Below are 20003 nucleotides of genomic sequence, written 5' to 3'. Positions count from 1 at the left end.
TTCTGGCTAGGTCTGTATGGGAAATAAGCTCTAGAATTACAGCATCAGCTATGCCAATAAAAAAAAGTTAACCTATTCCTATATCCATCTTTGTTCTATTAAAACACCAAGAAGCTATCTCTGTAGAGCTGTCTAAAGTCTGGTAGCTAACATGCCTGAAAGCATTCTTTTTATGGAAAAAATTGCTATAATACGCTATACTTTCAGAATCCAAAACAAATTTTCTTAAGTTTTCGTACCTGTAAAGCAATGGTATTCTAAGGCAATTGGTAGATTTTTTGCCATGTAGTATAACATGCATTATATGTATTTAATATTGTGTTTTAGTGTAGGAAATTCTAATATGTATCAATATAATAATCATAATATAACTTTGATATTTTTGGAGGTGATAAGGATATACAGAGATACAGAGTTCTACTAGGGCACAAGCTGAATAGATGGCAATTCTCATCACAAAAACAGCACTGAAAAAGTGCTATATTTGTATAGAAACAAAAAAAAAAGCCTTGCTGTTTGCATTGAACATCCTGCAAATAAATCTAACTTCCCTTCTACTACACTGAAATTTAAAGTAAGGATTGAATGACTGGTTCATAATGTGCTTCCTGAGTTAATAAGTAGAATCTCTATAAAATCCAGCATGTTTTCAAATTTTTTTTTTTTTTTTGCAAATCATGTATGTAAAACATTTACTGGATTAAGGCATAATAAACTTCACCTGCAATCTGATGAAAACTCTTACCCTAACATTGCTTTCATCTAAAGCTTCTGTTTTCAGTGTATTAAAAAGACCTCAAATAATATTACAAACTTCAGAAGTATTACAGAAAAAACCTTCCTTTGATTTTTTTAGAATTAAAATGCCTACTTTCAACTCATTACTGAGTAACTGAAAATAAGTGTTGTTTTGTCCTTGTGACACATCTTTAAGCAGTGTGCATCCCCAGTGCTGCTTGTTCGTGACAGTGTTTATAAGGAAACACAATGAAGCGCATTTTCTTTTCAAGTTTCTAAAAAAGCACTACAACTACTTGCTGTTGAAATGGAACCATGTTATTCTTCCTTCAGTTTAACCAATATGGAGATTTGGATGCCAGCTGTATTTCCCCAGATTTTGTTCTGTTTTTTTTTTTTAATTTTTATATTGATTTCAACAATTTTCGTTTTTTGATGGGTACCAATCTGAATGTTTTACATCATCTTGCTGACATCATGATTTTATATTTGGTGCTTTGGAGTGACTGATATATTTAAGAACATTTACAGAGACATTTGCTAAGCTTTTCTTGCTAAGGAAGGCTGTGCTACTCTTCTATGTTATCTATTACACATATCTAACTGTTGTATACTTTTTCCTGATTAAACATTGGGGATTTTCGATGCATATGCCATTTTATTATATTGATCCCTTACACCGCTTTTGAAAATGCTAGATATATGTCTAAAGCATCTATCTCTAAAATAATGATGCACTAGTAGCAATATATATGTATAGAGAGCAAAAATCCAAACTGTTACTTTGTTTGACAATAGAAAGTTTGATTTATGAGAGTCATCTCACGTGTCTTTTTTATATCCAATACTGAAGTCTATGCAAGAAGTGGAAATCTTAAAAGGAAAGACTACTGCTACAGGCCAAATGGGACATTGGTATAGCAATTGCATGGATTATAAATAGGAGCTTCAGAAACAGATGATTTCAAAACACAGTGATGTCAGCTGTATTTCTGACAGTCCTTCCACATGTCTCTCATGGTTAAGGACTCCCTGCCATGCAACTGTTTGGCTTTCATGTTTTTTTGTTAGTTTTTTTGGCTGCACCACATGAAATCCATTCCAAGCAACGCGATAAAAAATTTCTGAAAGCAGAAAACAGTCACGAGTTTTATGTACTTACTACAATTCTTCTATTTACAAGAATACATATTACAATGACAAATAAATGCAGAATCTGACGGAGAGCGCCAAGAATCAAGGCTAAAGGCTTCTGGGCCTTTTCTAACCATAAACTTGCAAAAACACTAAACCAGTTCTGTTTCTCACCCTCCTCATGTTTTAAGAGGAAGTAATACTAAGCAACTTCACAGGAATCCTGCAAGTTTTGCTTACCTGATACTCTAAAGAGCTTTAGTATTCTTAGAAGTGGCAATATGTTCTTATTTAAGATTAAAAATTCCATTTTTCTTTAAGAATATATGTCTCTCCAGTAGACTAATTGGCTCCATATGGGAAAAGCCTGTGCAAAAGGCAGTGAAGACAATGGCATAAATCAAGGGTAATGTTAAGGAACCTTGCAAATGATTCCAAAATTGTTAACAAATGTGATCTTTTGCTGTGGTGGTGTGTTTCCACTTAGCACTTGGATTGTTTACTGCAGTCAGGCATATGCAGTTCTGTTGATGTGTATTTCCTGAGAAGCCTGCCACTGAGAGCAAAGCTTTGTCTAGCTTAGAGACTGTTGCACCAGAAAATGCTCTGCTTCACCTCAGTGCAGCATATTGCACTAGAAAATTGCTCAGGAATACATCAACATAATTATACAAGAACGATTGTCTCTAACTCATTCACAGATGGAAACCTCACACCACATCATCTAAATTCTGTATTCCCTAACACCAGCATTCTTCAATATCTTTAATTGATAGATCACTTAACCTTTTTAAAATACGCATGCACAACTGCCAGCCTCTACTATTAAGAAGGAGGAAAAAAAGCTGAGCACTGCTGTGTGTAATGTATGTAAATAAAAAGTTATTACCTTAGCAAATTTTGGTTTATCTCAAAATTAGAAACAATTAAGTGCAGAATACCAAAAAAAGAATGTGACACTTGGGCTGGGATGCCAGAAGATACCAACAGCAATCATGAATTAACTCCCAATTTTCCTTTAGGGGACTTGCTATTTTTCTGATTGCAGTATTTTTATGGATTATCTTCTTCTGCCTTATGAGTAACTTGTGACTTATGCACAATGGGCTAAATAACACTGCAGATGTACCAATGAGCTCCCAACAAGAGAAGGAAAATACAGTAGGCATTTGGAATTAGGTGTGAGTGGGGAGAGGGGTTTAAGCCTGTTGGAGGGAGGAGAACAAGGAAGATGATTACAAACCACACAGAGATACTTAGAGAGTTCCATTGTGGCCTCCTCATGCAGTCAATCAGATGTTCAGCTGACAGCACTTACAGGTGTGCCCCCATAGTTTTCAGGACATGTTGGCTGATGCTTCCACCAAAGGGAAGAATTAGTGTCTTCGGGGGAAGTCCTGAGGGTTCAGCCTACAAATCATACTGATTTGTACAAAATACCGTGTTTCCAGGTTCAGTTCTTTAGATCCTCAGGGACCTTGGAGGAAAGTCAGGCGTACTGTGACATAAAATGTACATCCTCCGTGCTAGCAGAGAGAACACGAGACTGAAACCTTAATGGGAAATGGGAATACTTTGCAAACATGTTCTGTGTGCCAAATGGGCACGAGACACCCGCCCTACCTGTATTCACAAAAGCTGCTACTTAACTTGGAAAAGGAAATAAAATACAGGCCTTTTTAATTGTTCCCTTTTTGCTCATGAAGGAAAGGAGCCATAAGCGTGCTCATTTTGGCAACAAAGTACTTCTTCATTTTCTTGAAAAGGGTTACACATACAATTCTCTGTTTTTTTTGCTCCACTCCATTTCTTGCTGGGGGGGGCGGTGGAGAAGAATACTTGTAACTGCACCCTTGAAACAGCAGTTTTAGTCTTGGGAAAAAACATTACCATTATTCACCTGCTTTTTGAAGAGGAAGCAACACTAAGAAGGGCTAAGCTGCTGCTGCTGCAGTATTTATTACATGGCTATATGTGAACTGCAAGTAGGAAAGTGCTGTGCAAAATGTCTGCTTGTCCCTTCTCGCACATTAGACCTGTGCAAAATTATAAAGAACTCCAGTTCTATGTAGAAGGAAAAACACTTTTAAACTGACTCTAAAATACACATATACTTTAGCAGTTCTAGGACTGCTTTGTTTTTTTAATCTTTTCCGAAGTTCTGACGGCACAATGCCAGGCTTCATATTCCAAATAAACAAAAAAACCATGAAGAAGAGCCAAATAATCACCCAGGAGGGAATTCTCAAATGTGATATAGGTGTAAACACAGCTGCAAGGGAAAAAACTGATTCTGCTAAAGCTTAACATGCTCTGTAATGGAGGCACATGTCCTTAACGTCTAAATTTCTCAAAAAAAGCTATAATAGGCTATACCAGAACTCACAATTTCTCTGTAGCTGTAACTTATATGGATATACTTGTTAAGTATGCTGTGAGTTTACACATTCATTTTCATTAATTCTGTTGGCTTTTTAAAATGCTATTTAGTTAATCACTAGCTACTAGTGATAGCTTCTGTCTGGTAAATATTTTTACTACCTTTTTCTTCAAACTGAAAGGCGGGATTAAAAATAATGACCAATTTATAGAATGGTATTAACATTCCTGTTAAAAAGCTGAAGACATACTATTGCAAGGTTTATATGATCATACACAAGAAACTGAAAATTGGAGCTAGTTATTTTCTGCATATGAAAAGGGACACTCTCATCGGAAATCTGAGTCAAGGGGCAAGCAGTGGTAGCAGCTATGACCATCCCTGTTGCAGGAAGCTACCAAACACTACTCTACAGTGCCTGGCAATATGTGAATCCATCATTGAAAGTGAAGTGCTGTGAATGCTCCACATTCAATGCCCTTTCAAACACCTTACATCACTGTTATAGTTCACATTCTATTATTTTGGTAGAAGTATAAAATAGTGAGAACTTAATTCTTCTTCCTTAATTGGTGACATACGCAACATGTAAGGTCAGGGATATAGACAATTCAACACAATAAGGATGGCTTTTCTACCACCCTAGTAGTAAGCTTGAGGCCAAGCTATGGCTTAATAAAATTTTGCTTCATGCCAGAGATGTGGAGGAACAGTAGCACAAGCAACAGATAGATTTAACTGGATAAGGGGAATTGTAGCTGAAATTCCAATAGAGAAAATATCTGGTCACAGCTATACACATTGGAATTTGTGATATTCACATTTCTGTTTCTTGAGCAAATTCAGGTTTAAGTAAGTATGTTCTGCCTTCTTGGTTTTTTTCTTTACTTCACATTGACTCTCCTATATTCTTTATTTTGTCTAATAAATTATACAAGCTGCTGCAAACTATTGAACTGCAGCTATTCGTGGTTCAGTGACTGTTGTAATACAAAGTGAGTAAGTAGTGTCCACTACAGTTAAGACTGTTTTGATTTCCATTCCTCACGTGTAACCAGTAAATTCTTCTGGGGCTCAGCTTAAACGAAGCAGGCTCTGTGTTGATAAGGGTCAAACACCATCTTCCTTTTTTCTGTTTAAATTTGAACTCTTGCATAGGAGTTTCTAGTGCTAGCACCAGTAACTAACCTGCCATTTCCTGCTGACAGGGATACTTGAGAATTTTAACCTTTTTTTGTATTTATCATTAATTTCTACTACTAAAACCCATAGAAAATACAGAAGATATGCATAGATGTATATAGTAGAGACAATTTAAAATACAGAACAGTAATAATTAAAGTGTCTCTCATTTGTTGCAACCTGGATCTCACTTAATGAAGCCACATTTTGATAATACAGTATTTTTCACAACAATTTCTTTTCCTTTGATTACCAACTGGTCACAAGATGTAAATGCACGCAAAGGCCTAGTGCAGTGATAGAGGTGTGAGTGTCTTGCAAGTATGGTATCAACGTCAACCTTGCTGCATGACTGAAGCATTGTTGAATGTGTTATCTCCTTACAGAGTAATTAAAGACAAAAGAACCTAGCAAAACTTCTAACTCCTTTCCCATTGGAAATCAGCTAAATGACTTTCTAGACCTCTAAACAGTGGTCCAATTTTTTTTTAAGCACTGCTGTGAGGCAGCAACATTTTCCATGTTGCCTGTGTATGCTTTCTCCTTCATGCTAACACCCTTGTTCAGTCTGAAAGCATATACCATTTTGACTTACAAATAGGTGTCCTGGTTCCTTTAACCCTCCTAATGGATCACTCTAAGACCATAATAATGGGCTTACTTTCAGTATTGTCCCATAGACTTGGCAGACTATATATTATGAGTTGAATCAATACGTTTCTTAATAGGAATATTCAGCTAACGCCTGTGTTTTGTTTTATGCTTAATGAAATGATACACGAGTATGCAGAAAGTAGCAACTATTCTAATTAAGTCAATAAAAGGATGGTTAGGATTCTAGGCCTTTAATTTAAAGACAGGTTTTGGATGTTTTTTTACTATATATGCCTAAAATTAGGTTTTATCTACCACCAATATCCTTGTCTCAATGGGTCCTGAGGATCTGTGGTAGTCATTGGCGTTGAAAGTGATGGAAGGCATTGACTTGCTTTTTTCTCTGGTGATACGAAAGGAAGATGCAGTTGCCCAACACAGCTGATAGTACGGCCATTCATTTTAAGGTGATCACTTTTAGATAATCAGATTTTACAGTTTTGGCTTGCATGTTTGCTAACGCATGTCTTATTACACAGTGCATAAACAGCCCTTATTACACAAACCTTCTGTCTTGCCAAATGTATCAGTATCATAATTTCTGATATTCTTAAATCTCTGTAATTTTCCAGGTATGTAGATTTATACAGTATCATTTTTGTAATGTAGTTAAGCAGTAGAATTTCCTGCTACAGGGCAACCTTTCCTCCCACACCTCTCAAGTGGATGGACCTCAGGGCAGGGACTGGGGAACCAAAGTCCCTCCCACTGTAAGAGCAAATTAGGTTCGTGACCACCTGAGGAACCTGAACACACATAAATCTATGGACCTTGACGAGATACATCGCAGAGTCCTGAGGGAATTGGCTGATGCAGTTGCCAAGCCAGTTGCCATCATATTTGAAAAGTCCTGGCAGTCAAAGTCCCTGGACACTGGAAAAAGCAAAACATTACACCCATTTTAAAAAAAGGTAGCAAGGAGGCCCCTGAGAACTGCTGACCCACCAGCCTCACCACTGTGCCTGGGAAAATCATGGAGCAGATCATCACAGAAGCTATGCTAAGGCACATGGAGGACAGGAAGATGACTCAAGACAGCTATCACATCAAGCAAGCCCTGCCTGAGCAAACTAGGAGCCTTCTGTGATGGGGTGACCACATAGGTAGACAAGGGAAGAGCTACTGATGTTGCCTATCTGGACTTCTGTAAGGCCTTTCACATGGTCCCCCACAAGATCCTTCTCTCTCAATTGGAGACTATGGATTTGAGGTTTGGACTGTTGGGTGGATGAGGAATTGGTTGGATGGTCACATCCAGGGTATAGAGTCAACAGCTCAATGTCCAGATGGAGATCAGTGATGAGTGGTGTCCCTCAGGGGTCTGTACTGGGACCAGTACTCTTTTATATCTTCATCAATGACATAGGCAGTGGAATCAAGTGCACCCTCAGCAAGTTTGCAGATGACACCAAGCTGAGTGGTGTGGTTGACACCCCTGAGGGATGGGATGCCATCTACAGGGACACTGACAGGCTCGAGGAATGGGTCCATGTGAACCTCATAAGGTTCAACAAGGCCAAGTCCAGGGTCCTGCACCTGGGTTGAGGCAACCTCCAATATCAATACAGGCTGAAGGATGAACGGATGGAGAGCAGCCCTGCTGAGAAGAACTTGGGAGTACTGGTGTATGAAAAGCTGGACATGAGCTGGCAGTGTGTGCTCACAGACCAGAAGGCCATCTGCATCCTTGGTTGCATCAGAAGAAGCGTGGACAGCAGGTTAAGGGAGGTGATTCTGTCCCTCTACTCTGCTCTGGTGAGACCCCACCCTGGAGTACTGCATCCAGCTCTGGAGCCCTCAGCACAGGAAAGATATGGAACTGCTGGAGCGGGTTCAGATGAGGGCCACAAAAATGATCAGAGGGATGGAACACCTCAACTGTGAGGACAATCTGAGAGAGCTGGGTTTGTTCAGCCTGGAGAAGAGAAGGCTCCAGGGAGTCCTTACTGCAGCCTTTCAGTACTTAAAGGGGACCTAATAAGAAAGATGGGGACAGACTTTCTAGCAGGGCCTGTAGCGATAGGACAAGGGGTAATGGTTTTAAATGAAAAGAGGGTAGATTTAGGCCAGATATAAGGAAGACCTTTTTCACCATGAGGGTGGTGAAACAGTGGTACAAGTTGCCTAGAGGTGGCAGATGCCCCATCGCTGGAAACATTCAAGGTCAGGTTGGATGTGGCTGTGAGCAACCTGATCTAGTTGTTGATGTCCCTGCTCATTGCAGGGGGGTTGGGCTAGATGACCTGTAAAGGTCCTTTCCAGCCCAAACTATTCTATGATTCTATGAAATAATATTTGGCTGTGGGATTCTTCATTCAGAAGGAACCCAAACCACTATGCAAACAGTTTATAAATTTAAGATTATTCTAGGCATGTACATATATATTATTTCACTATGTAAGTGTTCCTGAGTAGTGGTAAAAGCAGGTCAATTTTTGGGAACAAAACCAGATTTTGACCACATCATGATGTAAACTCCTTAATTGTGCAATAACTGTACTAAATGCATGACCTAAAAAATAACTGCAGAAGATCGTCAATGTATTACAATATATGAGGGCCAAGTGATTTTTAGTTAATTCTAAGATTCAAGCACAGGGAAGAGATAAAAATGGTAAGTATAAGCAAAAGCTGAATTTTTTATTCATAGGCCTAGCAAATGTAGCAACACATAAAAAAGTCTCATCGAAGCTGATTTATAATGTAATGCAGATATGCAATTGGAAGACATCTGGAAAGAAATGGGTAAATTAACATAATATATCTTAAGATTGGATGATCTTCAATGACCTCTTCTGTAACCCAGTTTCCACTTACTAATGTCATCTTTCAACAATGGAGGGCAAAAAAGGTATTGTTAAGAACTTCAGCAAGAATGTTTGGAAATGTATTAATGAACTCAGTTACTTCACTTAAAGAATTTGGAAGAAGGCAAATAGCCATTGCATATTTATTATGCTTGTTATTATTGCGTACAGTAAATGAAAGTACTTCTGACAGCTCCCAAGCTAGAAATATCCTTTGTTGGAAAAAAAATGTTTAAATATTGAGAATCAGTGAGGTGCAAGAGAAGTAAAAAAACCCCTCTTTCACTTTTTTTCTCTTTTCCTTCATCACATATTCTACTCACCTGTTGTACCTGTTGTTTCCACTTGTACTGTAATGACTATCTGTAGGTTCAATGTATTGTCAGAAATTCTATTCTCAGAATTTGAACTAAATTAGAACTCATAGTATGGCTAGGAAAGGGAGATGCTAAATTACTTTTCAAAGTAGAGATGTCATAAGTTTTACATAATTTTGAAAAAGTTGCTTGATTTTACAGTACCTCTTACTGGAACTCACAACTGTTGATATTATCATTAGATTACTTTTAATTTCCCTGTGTTCCTGCCCTTGTCCAGATCCCTCTTTTTTCTTTTTTCAGTGATTTTCAAAGCTAAATTTAATTTGTTATCCTTTGCATTAGAACTTGTAGATAGAAGTGATTTAGTAGTAATCACATTCTATTAACTTCATTAGAATGGGGATGACCCTTAAGATTTCTATCATCATTCTTAAATGGAAAAGCATTACTATAATTATTAATTAAATTGATGGAGGAATGAAAAGTGTGCTAAGCATAATAACAACAAATATGGTGCCAGAATATCAATATAAGTTTTTAAATAATCACAAACTAGGCAATGTCAAAAATTAATTTTCCCTATTGATCTCAATTTGTTTTCATTGGATTTGTGTGTATGCATTCTTCCTTTTAGTTATTACTACATTTGATTAATTCTTATTTGAGAAACTTCTTTTAAAACTGAGCAGTAACAAGGATCTAAGAACACAATTATTGCTTATATTCAGTGTAATTATTTAGTATTTGCCTTCAGGAGAATTTGAACCCAATTATAGGGCACCCCTGTGCTAACCAGTCTTCCTTCATAAAAAATAATAAACAAATAAATCCTGTGTTCCAAATGGTTCAGAGTTTATGGCATTATTGGTGTTACTAATTGAAAATTAACAAGATTTGTGCCAGAGATTTTTCATGTAATTGTGATACGGTAGCTTATAAAATGGTACTGCAGTAGTGCTAGGGAGCGAGACGGAAAAAAAACCCCAGAATAACAGATTTTCAGCCCCTGAAATCTATGAACAGTGGCAACGGTTCCCCAAACACATCAATCAATTTACTCAGATAAAATGTCCTGGTTTCAATTGGGACAGAGTTACTTTTCTTCCCAATAACTGGCACAGTGCTGTGTTTTGGATTTGGGATGAAAATAATATTGACAACATACTGATGTTTTTAACTGTGGCTAAGCAGTCAAGGGTTGTTCAGCTTGTTGTGCTGGCCTGACAGCGAGCAGGCGAGGGGTGCACGGGAAGCTGGGAGGGGGCACAGCCGGGACAACAGACCCAAACTGTCCAAAGGGATATTCCATACCATAGGACATCATGCCCTGTATATAAGCTGAGGGAGTTGGCTGGGGAAGGGCTTTGGCTCTGGAACTAACTGGGCATCGGTCAGCGGGTGGTGAGCAATTGTGCTGTACATCGCTTATTTTGTATATTCTTTTATCATTATTATAATAGTTATTATTATCAGTATTATTACTCTTTTTTCCCTGTCCTATTAAACTGTGGTGAGCAAATGGCTGCTCCATTGTTTTAGCTACCTGCCAGGTTAAACCATGACATAAAGCTACAACGGCTTATGCTGAACATAAGAATGGTAAAAAAAGTCTATTGGCAAACTGAAGAATTATGTAGGTAACTTGAATAAAATAAGAAGCAAAAAAATGCTTGTCCTCAAACCAGATTAGAAAATACTCTTCCTTTGAAACTATAACCCCATCTAGTGGGACTCCTTTTTAATAGCTGATAGGATTTCATCTGTTCCTTACTCTGACTTTGAGTACTTTGTGCTAGTAGGGACCATCAAATAAAAGCGGGAGATCCCCAGGTTTTGCCTACATGTTATTTCTCCTTAAAGTATACTATTTTTGCTACCGTTATGATTGCTTTATCAGTTACAAAGGGCTGATGCATAAAGAGAACAATCTACTGTATTGTCTGCATGAGTGCTTGAAAAAGGTTAGAGTAACACTATGGAAAAAATACAAGTATCCAGTTTTATGACATGTAAACGAGTAGAGGTAGAAAGGTACAATGTAGCAGAAGTGTTGGTCAATGGTCCTGCAGTACCCATGCTGCAGGGATTTCCTTCAAAGTTGGCTGTGGTCACAGGAAATTAATACATTACAAGGAGGCCCAAGAGCATAAAAGAAAGTAATGTTGGGGATGAGGCTATAATGACTTTGAGCAAATCAGTAATGGATCGCCCAGGGAGGGGGTCAAACATTGGAACAGGCTGCCCAGGGAGGTGGTGGAGTCACCATCTCTGGAAATGTTCAAAAAACATGTGAATGTGGCACTTCAGGACATGGTTTAGGGGACATGGTGGCATTGGGTTAATGGTTGGACTTGATGATCTTGAAGGTCCTTTCCAACCTCAGTGATTCTGTGAATTCTGGCAGTGTACAGAGCTAAACTGCAGTATGAACACTTGCCACTGATTTTGTCCCTCTTGCCTTCAACAACACAAAGAAATTGAAAAGGGAAGATGGCTTGTCAGTCCTAAGCCCTTCTCACCAGCAACTGTGATGTATGCAGTAAGGAGAGGGTGGAGGGTGTTTCTGGTCCGTAACACCTATAGCTCACATTACTGTAACACATAGCTCAGACTGAATGCAGAGACTGTGGCAAGTGGCTTCCTTGGAGAATGAGCTGGCCCACCCTACTGCTTCATCGACACGAGCCTTCAAGTTGGTTTTATTGACAGCTCCCTGAGTAAGAGCATCTCCATCAGCACCCTGCCAAGACAAAGCCCTCTCACAAGCTGCACGGATGGCTTTCTCAAGTGCTGCCTAGCTGGATCCAACTGACGACATCACTTTCTGTGTTCAAATGATTCTGTAATCTTTGGTATTTCTTTGATCAGTAATAATGGTTATCACCATTGACATACAAATTATCATCAGTTTTCTAGAGAGTATACACCCAGTGACACAAATGGGGCAGTCATACATCTGTCAGACCAGCTGCTGGATACTTGCAAAGTTGGTCAGACAGTGCTATTGTGTTTTTTGTTTCAAGACTTTCAAGTCTTAAAGAATCTGTAACATTGCCAAGACTCAAGCTTTAAAGTACAAGAGCAGATATGCAGAGCTACACCACACTTGCACCCATCTTGGTTCCGAGATAGTGTATACTTACGGAAAGAATGCAAAATGTGAGCAACAGCAGTGGGATCTTCCAACTAACTCACCCACCTTCGTGTAGCCAGCAGCTTACGGACTTTCTCTTGCTTAAGATCCCTTAATGGAGTTTTATCCCACAAAATTGTATAATTGCCTTTTAAACCACTTGTGCGTTTGAACCAAAATATCCTGTGGAAATGAGTTCCATGATTTAATGACAATTTGCCTGGAAAAACACTTGCTTCTGTTTATTTTAAACGTGTTACCTGATCATTCCATGTAGTGCCTCTTCCTGCATTATAAGATAATATCAAGTACTAATCATAGACTTTCTCCTTACGAGTCAGGATTTTATAATTGCTGTCATATCGTCCCTTTCCCTGTTATCTCTCACATGCTGAAGCCATTCCATGACTCTGCTTATCCTGGTCTCCATGTTCTACTTCTGTTGTTGCTGTTGTTGATTACATCTTTTTTGAGATGGGGATGAGAACATAGGACTTCATGGATTCATCACATGTTGACATAGTGTTTTCAATTCTGTTTCTCATCTAGCTATTTCCTCATATTTTCAAAACCACTTCTGAGCATTCAGAAAACTATCTATACAGTTTCTAATACCTTTCCTAAGTAGAAATAGCTAATTCAGAGATCTATAAACCCAATGAGTAATTAGAATTCTTTTCCCCTTGATGACCTATCTTCATTCAACACTTTCAGCTGAAATTTTAGCATTACTTAAGATCATTATATTCTTTTACAACTCTTTATTGTTGAATAGCATTCTATAATAAACTTTATATCTTCATTATTAATCCCCAGATAGCTTAAAAATATAGCTTAGGAATATTCTAAAAAGCATAGAGCACAGAATTGAGAGGAACTGTACTAGTAACATCTCTTCATAAACTGAGTATTTAGTCCTTTTTGTTTCCGGTTATTTGGTTAACTAGTTCTTAATAAATATTATATACATAGCTCAGCATGTAAACAAAACCCTTCCAACTTCAAATTCTGTACAGGATAAGGACATAATGACATAAAATTACTAGTAGCCATCTACTGAGCCTGAATCAAAAGCCATAAAAGCTGATGGATGACTTTCAATTGATTTGTTATGAATTGGAATAAATACTTAAGTGATATATGTAAATATTTTAATGCTGAAATCTTTAAAATACAGTGATGATTTCAGGCAAGACTTTACATGAACCTGATGTGGTAGCAAGAAACCTGTCTCCCTACAAAAGCTGATATATTAAGCTTATAAATTCATACCTTTCTAATGGAGGAAGCTGTTTGAATTAAAAAAAAATTCACAGTATTTTGAAGCCTGTTAATTAAAAAAATCCAACCAACAAAGCACCCAAAACTGTAAGGGATGAAGTCCCTTGGTTTTCAGGTCAATAGAAAAATGGTTGAGTCTTCAAAGGAGAAAAAATATTACTGTATATCATAGTGGTGACTACTTTTGAAGAAATGAAAGGTTTTGTAAGAGCTTCTAGGCTACCAGAACAAAAAAAAAAATGGAAAGAAAGCATAAAATTCCACACACAATGGGCTTGGGTTGGCTACGAAAAGTAATTTTAAAGAATATGTGTTGGTTTACTAATCCCTATCTAATAGGAAAGATAATTTTGTGCATCTGTTTAGTTCACGGTATCCAATGTTCCTCTTAAAATGCTGGTGCCTACTTTAAACAAAATGGAGCTTCAGGAAAGGTCATATAGAGAAGCGCTTTCAAGTCAACACATGCTACTTTGCTAAAAGAGAACACTTGTTAAATTGCTGTGTAACGTTCCATAGAAGGTAAATTTCTCAATGTGCTATATTTAGCAAGTATATAGCTTGTTATACACTGACAAAATAGATATGCAGCAAACGGGCAATGGCATTTTAAATTAACATTTATTATTCTAGCAAATTGAAAAGTTCTGATCCTGTAAACAGCTTAGTGCTTAGCAGAGAACACGTGGGGTTCCAGGGAAAACAATGGTTTGACCCCAATAATGTACCAAGACGGAAGGAAGCGCTTGCACAATGAAAGCCTCTCAGTGTTAGGCCACGCACAGGCATTTTGAGCTCTCTGGTAACCAGCTTACTCTGGGCGGGCGACTGGCCTGCTGTATTGGTTTTTCATAGTCTGCTAACAGTCATAAAATTGACTGTCAGCACTACGCTATCTCAAGGCACTCCATTTGCGCACATTTGGTGAACTGAGAGGCCGGCAGCTCTACTTCTGATGACTTGTGGTACTTCTTACGATAACCGGCTGACCCCGTAGTACTTAAGCGAGAGGAACAGGAGCTTGCAATAACACCCGCCCGGTGACGAAAGGCCCAGGGGCCCCTCAAGGTTTAACGAAGACGTAAGACGAAACAGGACGCTAGTTTGGGAGAGATTCACCTTCCCGGAGGGACGCTGGGAGCCCCGGGCGTACCCCGCGGGCCAGCAAGGGCAGGACGCCCAGCAGCGCCCAAGCCGCTAACAGCCCCGCGGCTCCCGGCCGGCCGGCAGCATTGCTGCCGAGGCGGCGGGGCCAGGGCGGGGCCGCGCGGTCACGTGAGCCCGGCGGCGGCTCCCCGCCCAGGCGGCGCGGCGGAGGCGGCCGCGGGCCGGAGGCCGCCCCCAGCCCGCTCCGCACCCGCTGTTTCTCCGCCCGGCCTCTCTGGGAGGATGGTGGGAGCGAGATGAGCCCCGAGCCGAAGCCGCCCCTAACCTCGGCCCGGGAGGGAGAGGAGGTGGCGGAGGCGGCGCCGCCGAGGGAGGGCGGCGGCGCCGCCAGGCTGGGTGCCTGCATCATGCTGGTGAAGAGGGTCGGCCTGAAGGCGGGCGGCGGCGCCGCGGTGAGTGCGGGGCAGGGCTGGGGGGTGCCCGGCTCCGAGCTGCGCGGGGTCGGTGGCGGCGCAGGCCGCCGTGGTGCGGGTCGGGCCCGGCTCGGCCCGGCTGGGCTCCCTGTGGCGGCCAGCGCCCGTCCCGCCTCCCCCCCCGTGAGGGGCCGGCTGCCCCCCAGAGCATCCTCCAGGTGCCCCCGCGGCCCTGGAAACGTTTTGGAAATTGGTGTGCGCGGGTTGCCGGGCTCCCGCCGGCTGCGGCAGCTAAAAGGCTTAATGTTCCTTTGGAATTCTAGGAGGTGCTTCTTGGTGAATCGAAACCCTAGAGTTACTGTGCAGTTTTAGTAACTTCCTGCTCTTCCTGTTTCGTCTCTTCGCACCACATGAAGCAGTAAGATGTCTTCGTGCAAATAAAAGGAGCTGGAAAGGAGTGGTCTGTGCAGAAACTTGAAAGCATTCCTAGAAAAGTTGTGTTTGTAAGTGTGGCAGTGGTGCATTAATGACTTCCGAGCAGAAGGGTCTTTCGAGTGGCTTAAGCCTTTCCTTTTGAACCTGCATGCTCCTGAGATGCCTTAAAGGCAGATCTGAGATGACATCTCCTCACTTTCTGCAGTAGGTGGGGACGGGTGACTTGTTTCAGGCAGGTGTAACCCATCCTGTTTTGTTGGCAGTGATCCCAGAGCATAAGGTAGGAGTGGAGGAACCCAGGGGAATGTACAGAATGGCAAAACAGATGATCTGTCATTGACGGGTTTTGAAGGGGTACAGATAGAAAACTAGGCAAAACCTTGCCATGATAAATCTCTTTTGGCAAGTTGAAATTATGTAAATTTTATTTGTAACCTGACTTACTAGCTATTAATACTTTTTTAGACTATATTAATGTTTGGATGTTCCTGAATAATGTATTTATTACTAGTTTACTTTGAAATTAGATATGCTGAAAGCATTGCTTATGCCAGAAGTTTTAAAACATTGTTAAGTTTGTGTCAGGGAGCCAACTTCTGCTACATGTGTCACTTACCCTCCCACAGATAAGCACCTCTGCTGTTGGAACGAGGATAGTTTACAGTTTCATGTGAATGTGAAGCGAATGAACTTGTAATATCTTTAGCTGATGTGTAATGTTAATGTGACATCATGGCTAGAGCTCAAGAATGTAAAAAAATAATCTTGAAACTGTTTGATATAAGTATGTTCTTTGTCCCTTAGTCATATCTGATGAAGGAGTTACGGTGCTTTTAATATGTGACTAACCCAGAGAAGGTATAGAAAAGTTTTTCTTCTGTGGAATTCATTAGTCAAATAAGTTATTTTATGTAAGTTAATTCCAAAGCGACTGCTTCACACTTCTTGTAACTGATCATGTCTATTTTCAGGTCTTTCAGTTTTCTTACAGAAATGGTTATGCATTCCAAAAAGCAGGTTGGGCTCTTTCAAGAAGTGCAGCTGATGTCTGCTGTATGGTATATTTTCTGTTCTAGGTTTGCGTACAGCAACTCCCATTTAGGACTGTAGATATATATGATGCAGTAACCCAATCTGAAGTCAGAATAAGGAAAGTAACTCTAGAAGAGGCATGTTAAATTTTTAGTTAAAAAATGTAAGTTTCAGTTTTATCACCAGAGATGATGTGAAAGAAATAAAGGGTGATGTAATTATATAGAAGAAAAACTGGTGAATTTATTTAAATATGAACAGAGGGTAGGAAATGGAGGTTACAGGTAGAGGAATTTAAAAAAAAAAATCAAAGAACTGTGATTTTTTTCTCTAACTTTGAAGAAGAGTGAAACTGAAACGGAACAGAAATCCATAACGAACAAAGGCTATAACCTGTTTTTTTAATTCATGGATAGCATGTTTGTTAAAGTTGGATTAAGGATTAAAATAATGCTTTTGAGTACTAAAATATGCTGTTTTATCAGTTTGAAAATTTAGCTTCTCAATGTCTTAAATTCTTAATTTATAAAGTGGTCTCAGATTTTGCTTCCTTGGTGGCTTTTTTGCCCGCTCCCTCCTAGTTGTGCCCTTAAGGGACTTTGTGTTCTTGTAACACATCTTCTGCAAGAGAGAAAGACATGGGGCTCTAGCCTTTTTTTCTGTACATTGGTATAGTGGTAATACAATTATACTTACATCAGTTTAGACGCTGCTTCACAATTCCTGACTGAACAGTCTGTTTCCTACTTTTTTACTGCAGTTCCTGCACCTCCCTGTGATTCTCATGTGGCTGTCATATTGCTAGAACTGTCTGCCTAGACTTTGCTGAAAGAGCTTATTCAGACTAAAATGTGAGGGGCCGGATCATGGCTTTAGATGCAATTGCAGAGATCTCTTTGATATCAGTGGGAGTGCATCCCTGGCATTTGAAAGTGGAAGCTTGCCCTTTGGGCTGCTGATGAAGAAGTAAATACAGAAATGAAATTTTCGTGAACTGCTTCTTGGGTCTGTGAACGATGTTTTAATTTTAATTTTTATTCTGATTCTTTTGTCACATCAGATCAGCAGGACAAAGTGGAAGAGTATGACCAAGTCTGTCAGGTTGCGCAAAGCTTTCTCCCTTGACCCTCCAACTTGGGAGTAACAAGCTTCTGGTTTTTGATTTATCTGTAACTAACTTCACCCTGTTGAATTCAGTGCCTTCACTGAATTAAAGAACTAAAATATAAACACTGAACAAATGACTTTCTATGAATTGAGTTACTGGCTCAAAACTAATAAGAACAATAGTATGTTTAAGTAAATTCCACTGCAATTAAATCAGTTTCTGTTGGCTGTATTACCCCAATTTCAGTGAGCTTCAGAAATTGAAGTGAATGCTGCCATGGACATTTTGTTACTGGTTATGCAATCTCGTTCCATCTGAATTATGAACACTGGTAGTGTAAAATTTAGCATGACATTCAGAATATTTGTACCACGTACTTCATTTCTATGCAACCTATTGTCAGTAAAATAATGCCAGACTAAGGCAGCTTTTTAGCAGAATACAGCACCGTACTGTCTAAATAAAGTGCTTTTATGGGACAAGTCCCCAAATGGGATATATAAGGAGAACGCACACGTACTTACCTCTTTGGGAATTAATCGTACGTTAGTTTCATATCCTTGGACACTATAAAATGCCTCGGCTATTGCAAAGCCCAAGACCTATGTATTTTTTAGAATCATAATGAAAGCATTCTGAAGGTTAAAACTGTATATCTCAGAAGTTTGCCAGCCTTTATTCCTTAAACTGTTTACACAGCGAAGCACAACTGGCATATACACAAAGAATTACAGGTTTTTACCCTTACCGCTAGCATTTTTAATACTTCAGAAAAAATATAACATGGTGGAAGTGAGGCAGCATGATTTAATATTGTGAGACTTTACTGAAACACTTTTCAGTCCGGTAAGCTGTTTTCTTAAATTTCTTGCCTGTAGAATTTAAATTGAATTGCTAGTAGTAAGCACATAGTCTAAATTGGCAGATTGGGTATTTAGTCCATTGTGGAGCACTATTTTCTCCTACAAAAAAATTACTTTCCCGTTAAATCTGAATAATTAGAGATAAACAGTGTTGCCTTCTCAAGGCTGACAATGTCATTCTGGATCTTCCCATCATGTTAAATTAACACTGAGTCTGAACTCTGAACCATTACCAGGAGCGATTATCTGCTGTCTTTAAAAAAAATCACTGTTGTTTATAGTCACACTGAGAGGGCACTTCTGCTGTTTTGTGCTTGCTGTTACTGATCCTTTAGCTTCTAGGAATCTGGAAGGTTTTGTATTCAGAGAGAGGTATGCTAGGCTAGAGCAATAGAAATTTAATTACATAAGTAAGACTTGATATTTTACTACTCAAGATCCAAACTTAACCACTGGGCAATGAGCTTGAGTAATTATCTATGCCATGAAGAAGCATGTGAGTTAACTAAGCAGTCTGTGCTTTTTAGAGGAATGTCTTGAGTGTTGTACATCTTTCTGCATTTTAGGAAAAATAATTCAGCAACGGATAAATCACCTTGCAATTTGATGTAGTGTAATATGCTAGTTATTTGTTCTTTCTGTAAGAAGTAGTTTACTTAGACAATGCAGTACTGTCTAAAGCTGAGCTTTCAGAATGTGGCAGGGCATATGGCTGTTGTTCTTAGATGCTTTTCCTACCCTTGATGGCCTCAGCCTCAAAGACTGAACCAAGAAATGGTATTTTCATGTTTTATGCTCTTCATAAGCTTGTCCAGTCTAAACTTAGATGTGAATGTGTTCCCAGCAGAAAAAATGATGTGGCAAGATATTTAGACCCTGAGAGTAAATTGTGTGACGTGCCATATAATTTAAACTTGTTGTCTCGGGTCCTGTTTTGCTTATTTTCTTGTATTTTAGTGTAAGGCAGCAGTGACATTGTTTTCTCTTCACACTCTGTATGTCATTCCCAGTTCAATAAACTCCACCTGTATCTTTCTGCAGATTTTTTGACTGCAGCTTGGAGGAACCTACTTCAGCATTCCTCCATACTTTTGGCAATGTTCTTTGTCCTTCAGTAGACCTCTTTCACTTGTGCCTCTGTAAAATAGACTATTCAACAATGTGTATCGCTTAAAGCTTCTGAACAAAACAAGCAGTTGTGGCATAAGATGGAAGATCTTTACATAAATCTAATAAAAACGGTTAGAACACCAGAAGCAGAGGCTTAGTAAGGCAGACACATCACATGTTTATGTGGTAATATAATGATAATTTTTTCCTGACAGGGTGTATTTTTGAATATCCTTTTGTAAACTACTTGCTGAATGCTAAACTGATGTCTTTCATGGAGCTGTTTTCTCCAGTATCACATTCCTA

General features: G+C 39.3%; 1 protein-coding gene across 1 annotated transcript in view; it reads left to right on the top strand.

The window, feature by feature from the left end:
* Positions 1 to 15032: 15032 nt before the first annotated feature.
* LOC309415966 (hippocampus abundant transcript-like protein 1) overlaps positions 15033 to 20003 on the top strand; it is a gene marked incomplete at both ends in the record, with an annotated part of 28819 nt that continues 23848 nt past the window's right edge. The window contains one exon of the mRNA XM_082013701.1: positions 15033 to 15188. Within this exon, the coding sequence (XP_081869827.1) occupies positions 15033 to 15188 (156 nt within the window). The remainder of the gene's footprint in view (positions 15189 to 20003) is intronic.

The sequence above is a fragment of the Phaethon aethereus genome, assembly GCF_964289735.1.
Source record: "Phaethon aethereus genome assembly, chromosome: Z".
NCBI lineage: Eukaryota > Metazoa > Chordata > Aves > Phaethontiformes > Phaethontidae > Phaethon > Phaethon aethereus.
This window is presented reverse-complemented; position numbering and strand designations above follow the sequence as displayed.